This window comes from Lucilia sericata, unplaced genomic scaffold (genome assembly GCF_015586225.1).
Source record: "Lucilia sericata isolate MDLA Ls3-8-SP2 unplaced genomic scaffold, ASM1558622v1 Contig000185F_arrow, whole genome shotgun sequence".
Lineage (NCBI taxonomy): Eukaryota > Metazoa > Arthropoda > Insecta > Diptera > Calliphoridae > Lucilia > Lucilia sericata.
This window is the reverse complement of record NW_023994213.1, coordinates 491,819-500,150: the sequence shown is the minus strand read 5'-3', so window position 1 is coordinate 500,150 and position 8,332 is coordinate 491,819. Positions and strand designations below refer to the sequence as shown.

General features: G+C 28.4%; 2 protein-coding genes across 4 annotated transcripts; both read right to left on the bottom strand.

Annotated features, from left to right (window-relative positions):
- Positions 1–1,035: 1,035 nt before the first annotated feature.
- Positions 1,036–7,774, bottom strand: LOC119601687 (palmitoyltransferase ZDHHC6). The gene is made up of 6 exons (XM_037952812.1): positions 7,561–7,774; positions 3,589–3,773; positions 2,314–2,395; positions 1,942–2,240; positions 1,653–1,871; positions 1,036–1,588 (listed from the first exon to the last, which is right to left on the bottom strand). The coding sequence occupies exons 1-6, from the start codon at positions 7,619–7,621 to the stop codon at positions 1,145–1,147; spliced, it is 1,290 nt and encodes a 429-aa protein (XP_037808740.1). The 5' UTR covers positions 7,622–7,774; the 3' UTR covers positions 1,036–1,144.
- LOC119601688 lies at positions 3,843–6,024 on the bottom strand. Of its 3 annotated transcripts, none has more exons than XM_037952815.1 (5): positions 5,755–6,024; positions 5,628–5,699; positions 5,470–5,568; positions 4,670–4,844; positions 3,843–4,616 (listed from the first exon to the last, which is right to left on the bottom strand). In XM_037952815.1, the coding sequence occupies exons 2-5, from the start codon at positions 5,652–5,654 to the stop codon at positions 4,075–4,077; spliced, it is 843 nt and encodes a 280-aa protein (XP_037808743.1). In that variant the 5' UTR covers positions 5,655–5,699; positions 5,755–6,024; the 3' UTR covers positions 3,843–4,074. The 3 variants fall into 3 exon arrangements, with proteins under 3 accessions (XP_037808743.1, XP_037808742.1, XP_037808741.1); XM_037952814.1 differs by having other exon boundaries at positions 5,759–6,024; XM_037952813.1 differs by having other exon boundaries at positions 3,844–4,616; positions 5,628–6,024.
- Positions 7,775–8,332: the final 558 nt, after the last annotated feature.

Here is an 8,332-nt window from a genome sequence, read left to right as displayed (position 1 = left end):
CTATAGTTGAAACGAAAAGTCGACTTTTCGACTTTTCGACTTTTTGCATTTAGTTAAAAGTCGACTTTTCGACCTTTCGACTTTTTCCATTTTATGAAAAGTCGATTTTTCGACTTTTCGACCTTTTTCATTTATTTAAAAGTCGACTTTTAGACTTTTCGACTTTTAGTATTTTATAAATGGTCGACTTTTCGACTTTTTTCGACTTTTTTCGACTTTTCGACTTTTTCCGACTTTTTTCGACTTTTCGACTTTTTTCGACTTTTCGACTTTTTTCGACTTTTTCCGACTTTTTTCAACTTTTCGACTTTTTCCGACTTTTCGACTTTTCGATTTTTTACGACTTTTTGACTATTTTCGACTTATTTTCGACTTTTTTCGACTATTTTTTACTTTTTTCGAGTTTTTCCGACTATTTTAGAGTTTTTGACCTCTTTTCCACTTTTTTAAAATTTTCGACTATTTTCGACTTTTCGACTTTTTCCGACTTTTCGACTTTTTCCGACTTTTCGACTTTTTCCGACTTTTCGACTTTTCGACTTTTTTCGACTTTTTGACTTTCCGACTTTTCGACTTTTTTCGACTTTTATTTACAAAGTCGACTTTTCGACTTTTTTCATAGACGATAGTCGAGTTATCGACTTATTTGGAACAAAATAGTCGACTTCGACTTTTCGACTTTTTTCGACAAAAAGTCGATTGTTCGATTATTCGAAAGTCGATTTATAGAACCCTAATACAAGGGAAACATATTTGATCTGGTAGCACTGGAAAAGTGGTCATATTTTAACAGAGATATTGCCAGACTAAGGAAATCTATTTTCCAGTTTCTAAGAAATCATTATACCTTTCAATAGATGGCGCTATTTCAAGACTACAAAACGGAAAGCATACTTTAAGGAGTAATACTTCCGGTTTAATATAAACTACAATTTCCGATATTTTCAACAAGAACTAATTAACACACACATAAAACATTTAAAAACTTTCCAATAAATTATTTATTTTTTTTTTAAATTACAATATATAAGTTTGTTTACATGAATGTGTATAAATATTTTACACACAACAGTGTGTATTTTTAGTTTTTCTTTAATCCAGAATTATTTACTCGCTAATCATACAATAGTAAAGTCTTTTTATATCAGTTATTTTTCTTACGATGGTGACCATTTTGTGATTTTGCACAACTGGCCCCGTTATTAAGTGTCGCCTTCTTTGGAGTCGGTTGGTGTCGATAATTGGTTTCGTTAACCTCACAATCTTCACCGCTCGAACAGGGTTGTTCCGGTTGTATCAGTTCGACAGCACAACGTCTGGGAAACCAACCACGTAACGGTTTTTTAATGTCCTTTTCCTTCCTATCGTCCACAACACGTTCGCCAAACAACCAGTGTTGTCGAAAGCGTGTTACTTTAATAATGTCATCGGGTTCCAAACGTAAACGGGGCTCATCAGTGCAAGGTGGAGATAAACAAACACGAAAACCTTGAGAGAATAGTGGTAAATAGCTTCCAGTAGCTTTGCGTATGCATTTATAGGTGCGTGTACGGGCACGTTTTTCACATTTTTGGGCGATTTGTTCACACTAGTGAAGTACAAATAATTAAATTTTTGTTTTTTAAACCTTCTTGTTAATATTTAAAACTTACAGTCAAAGTATATTGATGACATCCTTCTTTAACTGGCCATTCAATACCGGCTCCTTTGGTTACATTGTCATTTACAAAAACTTGTTTAATATTTGACCACCAGCCCAAATCGTAGGGATACACAAAATCATCTAAATCCGGATTATGCATGCGTCTGTACATGGCCTTTTCAACAATCCACATCTCAATGCCAGTTTGATTTTTAACAATCGATTTAAGCTGTGCAGCATAAATATTAATCATTATAATTATTTTTTTTTAATTATTCTAAAAAGTTTTTCCCTCCTACCTGAAAATATAAAAGCATTCCCAATGCTATCACCACACCAATTGCCAAACCCATAGAGAAAATACATAAAATAATGCTATACATGGAAAATTGCACGGTGGCTAAGTGAACAAGACCTCGTGACAAATACCAATAACGATGAATGCCTCTGTAAAAGGTAATGCACAGAATGACAGCACCATGCAAACTACCAATAATGGAAAATGCTAAAAAGTAGGTGAAATAGGCATGATTGGCCCAACCAACACAATGATTAATCCAAGGACAATGATGATCCATTTTCTTAATGCAACGATTACCTGCAAATCGGAAGGATATAAACATTTTAAACATACAATTACTGAAATTACTCTATTTTTATACTCGACTTACATTTACGACAATGATGAGATCTGGGTGCTTTATAACCTTCACATACTTTACAATATTGTAACTGCTCAACAGCTTTTGGCTCCTTAAGAAGGAAAATAAATTATACAAATTGTTATAATAATGTCGGTAATTTAATAACAAGAAATGGACGGTTTTCTTTTTGTTTATATTCCCAGTAGATTGTGACATTTTATGTATGCAAATATTTAACTAATAGCCCTCAAAATTGCGTGTTAAATGTGTATAATTTATTATGCATACAAAATTTTTCATGAATGATTTACAATATTTTTCACAAAGTGTTTACCAAGTAATCTAAATATATGTACATATATGTATGTACAAATGTACATTCTACAAAGTTGCAGCAAGAAAATATTTGTTAAATAAGTTGTAACTGGTATATTGGTTGCATGCACAATAGATTGGCCCCTAAAAAATTTATTTTGTTTTCTATGATGAAAGAACATTTAAAAAATATCAGATATGAGAAAACCACGGAAAAAAAGTGAATTAAAACGAAATAGGCAAATTTGAAATATTATTAAAAAAGAAACAATTCCATCAATGGGAAAGTAGCAAAATAGTTTTATTTTGTGAATTCCATATATACTATTGGTGTGCTCATTTTCGTAGATCAAAGAAACTATACACTGATCTTTTAATTATTCCAAAATGGAATACATATTAAACAAACTTACAAGAAAACAAAACGCATTCATGGATAATATGACTACATATTTTCTATACAATTTATTCCTAGATTATATCTTCCAATTACTTTGCAGTTCCTTTCGATTTAAAAAATAATAATAATAATTTAAAATATGATTTATTACTTCTATTTAACAATGGGTACGTACAGTTATTTAGTTTTAATGTTTGTGGTTGTGTAAATTAATGCATATCGTAATATTAAATACAAACCATTTATTTACAGTAAATTTAAACACGCAAATCCGTGTTAATAAGGAAATGTATAAACCATAGAACGTGAGTTTGTTTTTGTTGCGGTTAACTACTTACAAATGTACATATAAACAGATATCCTTTATTAAGGAAGTAATTAACTAGCTTAGATGACTGCTAATTACACACTTCGAATATAGAGTGCAATAAAAATTGAATGAAACTTTAACTAATTGCTAATAAATGTATAATTATTACAAACAACAATCTACACTACAATCAACACTATGTAGTATGAAAACATTCTAGGAAGGTCAATGTTTTATGTGTTAAAATAAAAAAATGTATTTTATATTTTTTACTCACCTGTGGTTTCCAGTTTTTTGGCAATATGCCAGGACCTGTCAATGTCGCCATTATGTAGTTAAATGTGGCCACCGAAGAAAGCATCAAAAATATGGCTTGATTAAGGAAACCCCCAAAAGATTTATTAGGCGGCCACCACATAGAGTTCATGTATAAAGTAGTCAATGTAATGCATTTTATAATACCTAAATAATAAAAATAAATGAAACAATAAGTACAGTGTGTAATTAGTGGGGGTGTTTTATAGATCCATTCACCTTAAATACAGTAATAAAATAATGTCGTAAAGCCAAACAATAGCTACACATGAATGCAATTTAGTTTAAATTGAAATGATTTCTTTATAAATGTTTAAATTAGTTAGCTATGCAAGGTGATGACATAATCTTAATATTTTATAGAAAGAAATACATCATTAAGTTTAAATTGTAGTTTTTTTTAACATTTATTTTAAATAATGTACAAAGAAAAGAAATTATTTTATTATTAAAATATATTACTAAAGGAAGTTTCAACATCAGCAGTTTTAATTGATTTTAGTGCCAGTTTTTCCTTAAGTGCCAATTCTTTCATGGCTATTCTCTCTTTTATTTGTAGCTCCATTAACTTTAATTTTTCTTGGCTTTCGATTTGTTTTTCTTTCAATTTCATTTCTAAGCGAAATTTCTCTGCTTTAAATTCAAATTTAGTTCTTGCCAGTTCAAGTTGTTTTTGTTTTATTATGCTTTCTTTATCAAATTTCCGTCGTTTAAAATTAAATTTACCCGTTTGTACAGCCAATATGTCTTTTCTAATACTCTTGGGTAAATAACTCAACATAGGTTCTTCATGCAGAATTTCTTCATTGAAACTAGTAGTTGCATTATTATTAATATGATTTGTTGTATTGGAAAAAAGTTCCTGGTTTGAAGTTTCATCCTCTTTATCAGAATTAGTTACTTGTACATCTATTCGTTTATTTTCCGACATTTCATTAGGGAATAGAACATCAAAATCCTCCACATACCAACAAATTTTGAACATTACATCTATAATATATGAATTTAATTAAACAAATTTTAAATTTCATCAGTTAACTTACTTTTTACAGCCTCAGCATCCATTTCATTGACATCTCCTCTTTGTTTTTGGTATTCTTTAGCTCTGCGATAAACTGTTCGCATATTACGTACTTTATAATATACAAGTTTCCAATAAATATCATCCAATCCATTTTCTATTATAAACTTTGTATAATACTTTCGTTGTGTTGGTTTCTAAAATGTAGTAGAAGATATTTAAATTATTTTACTTTATGTACAAAATGTGACCCAAGTTAAAGTATAAATATTAACTCATTATTCTTTTAGTTTTCAACCGAAAATTAGGATTTTTCTTTTTAGAATCCAAACGATTTCGAAATACATCACTCAATTTTGGACCTTTTTTATTTGTATGAATATTGAATTTTATTTCAGTAAGGGAAATGAAAAATACCAATTTAAAAAAAAATACAGATTTGATATAAACATTTCAATTTAGAATGTAAGTATGGTTCCATACATTACATTCAATTAGAATATAGTTGGGGTCCTCATTTTGGCATTTAGTGCCTTATTTATATTGAAAACGAGCAGCTACGTTTTCTCTTATGAATACACAGCAGTTCATCAAAGTCGATTGACTTTATGAGAAGCACGTGTTAAAATAGATAGTCACTTGGGTAGTGCGGTGGCAAGAGAGAGGTAACATTAAATGTTATTTAAAATAGCTAGTTCGGAACAGTCCTCGAACTACTGGAAATTTACACACAAACAAAATTTCAGTAAGTTAGTAAGCAGCTCGTTTTCTTTATAAATAAGGCCACTAATTTACGCACAAGATATTTATTTTTAAAATTACCTCAAATTCACGGTTTTGTTTTAGGAAATTGATTATAGCAGCTTCATCATTATGATCCCATTTTTTTGTAATTGTCGGTTTATTGCGTCCTTTGTTTTTCTGAAATATAAAAAAACACTTTACTAACTTTTAAAAGCAATATCAAAATGTGTACATACCTTTCCTTGTGTATTTATTTCACTCATTGTTTAAAAAAGTAATGACAAAAACGATTTTTTGTTTTAATGATTCTAAACAATGTTATTTATTTATATTTGACCAGGAAAGACATTTAAACAAACATACATACATATCAATGCGGCACAACAAAATGCAATTCACCACTGTAGTTGTAGGTCGTATTGTTGTTTAATTTTATACAAACGATAATGTTGTTTTGATTTTAATATTTATTATACAAATTAAATTGAATTATTAATTTAGTTATAACATGAATTGAATTAAATTCATGCGTAAATAATTATAAAATGCAAAGAATTATTTTCTCGAAATTGTTTGTACTATTTTGTATAATACAATAGAAAAAATGTAAAACAGCTGGTCTAATGTTATCAGTTTACCCTTCCATTATTGTTGTATATATCATCCACTTTAAAATGATATGTGTGTGTGCAGATCAATACAATAAATAACTACAATTTAAAACAACTCTACACAAACAATTTAAAAGTTTTTACATACCTAAATGTTTCTTATGTACATATGTATTTAATACCGCTATACCACTGTATTTCTCCTAGAAGTAGTATTGCTCGCAGTTTTTATTTATTTCTTTATTTAACCAAAAAATGAGGCCGCAAGCCTATTTTTGGATAAAAACAATACTATACTTTAAGCACAGATTCCATTTTGAGTATAAAAATAGTTCCTTAACCAACTTATACATATTGTACATATACATATTTTGAGTTGTTAGCACTTCTAATGGTTCCAAAAAAATTTTTTTTTATAAATTTGCTTTTTTGCCTTTAAGAACTTGATAGATATTTTCATCAATAGTGTTTGTAAAATTGGCCGGACAACTGTGCCACTGTTCTTGTAAGGGAGTTACGGGACTTCCAAGTTTTTTTAAATTAGTAATAAAACCTAGGTATTAGTCATTTATTGATTTTATTATAGACAGTATGTGTGTCCTACAACATATAATTGTGGAAATGTAAACTTAATAACTGAATGTCTTTCCATGAAATTATAAAGAACAGTATCCACATGATAGTAAAACCAAAATTTTCTCCAAAAATTAAGTAAATTTTACATAAACAATATTGTTGTTGTGGCAGGAAGGAACCAGTGTTCCAATACTTTTCTAGATAAAGATGTTTTTATATTCAATACAAATCCAGAGTAAATAGTATTTAAAAATATCATCAAGAGAATTTTGTTTAATTCATTATTTAATTGAATAATAGTAAAACTATTTTGTAGGTTGAAGAAATATAACCGCCAACTGATAAACAATATCTACATATGTATCTTCCCCAATCAAAAACAAGTTAAATAGCATAGTTGTATATGACATGTGGGCGTAGGACCAACACTTTTTTACTTCATAAATAACAACACGTCACATCCTTCCTACCACAATGGTCTAAATTATAAACACTTCTTTGTTTAGATGTTATCCCATAAATCATTGATAGACTGTTGACTAATTACACCTTGAATTGCAATTAACAAATCCAAATTACTTGTATTTATTATAAACAAATTTACACATTCACTCAAACACCAGCGGTCAAAACACAATATTTAAATAATTACGACGTTGGTGCTACAAGTGACATTTACGCAGGAATGTTAATATCCGGAATAAATGTTTGCAACGGAAATGTAGTGGGAGTTGTGGCATAACAATACCACCAACAAATTAAACTATTTTGTTAATACCTACCAACCACAAGAAATCAAATTATAATTGTTGGAATTAAATTTAGAGTTTATGTAGTAGAAGCAGACAAAATATAATTAGAAATAGAATGGTAGTGTTTTTAATAATTCAACTTTAATTTTATACCTTCAAATTGGAACAAATATGAATATTTTTTTTGGAAAAATTTTCTTTAGTGAGATTCTTATGGGATTTCTACTTACTTAATGCTGTTATGGGACCCCAGTGCAGAAATCGTTTAAATCCTGCGAGTCCGTTTGACATATCTTTAATTTAAGTTATTTTTTTAATTTCTAAATAAAATTTTGTTATTTTTAATTATATTTTTATGCGTTTTGTTTATAAATCACTAGACAAATTACGAATGCAAAATTACGCACGTCTATCGAAATGAATGAGCAAAAATGAACTGAAAAAGGAAAATTGAAGAAAAACAAAACAAACATAGTTGTATTTTTCTCTTCAAGAGTTGCCAAGTTAAATATATTTTATATATTTTCATATCTCAGGAGTATTTTTAATGCATTTTTTTATTATTACTTTATTACTTTATTTTATTAAAGATTTCATTATATATAAAAAATATTAAATTACTTTTACAGATAAAACAATAAATCCATATTAAGAAACATTTTAAAAAATGTGAACGATTTGAAAAAAAAAAAAAACATTTTTGAAAGTTTAAACAAAACAATTTTCCTATTGCATTTTAAATTCCATCCGCACAATTTTTAATTTAATTATAATTAAATAAATAAAAAATGATTGAATTAAAAAATAAACCTAAAAAATCTAGTTTATCCCTCTAAAAACGTACCTAGATCCTAGAGTATTGTGTCAAATTATGATATTCATTATTATAAGAAGATCCTTCATTTTCCATTGAATCTAATGCTAATTTCTCTTTAAGTTCCAATTCTTTCAAAGCTATTCTCTCTTCTATTTGTAATTCCATTAACATAATTTTTTCTTGAC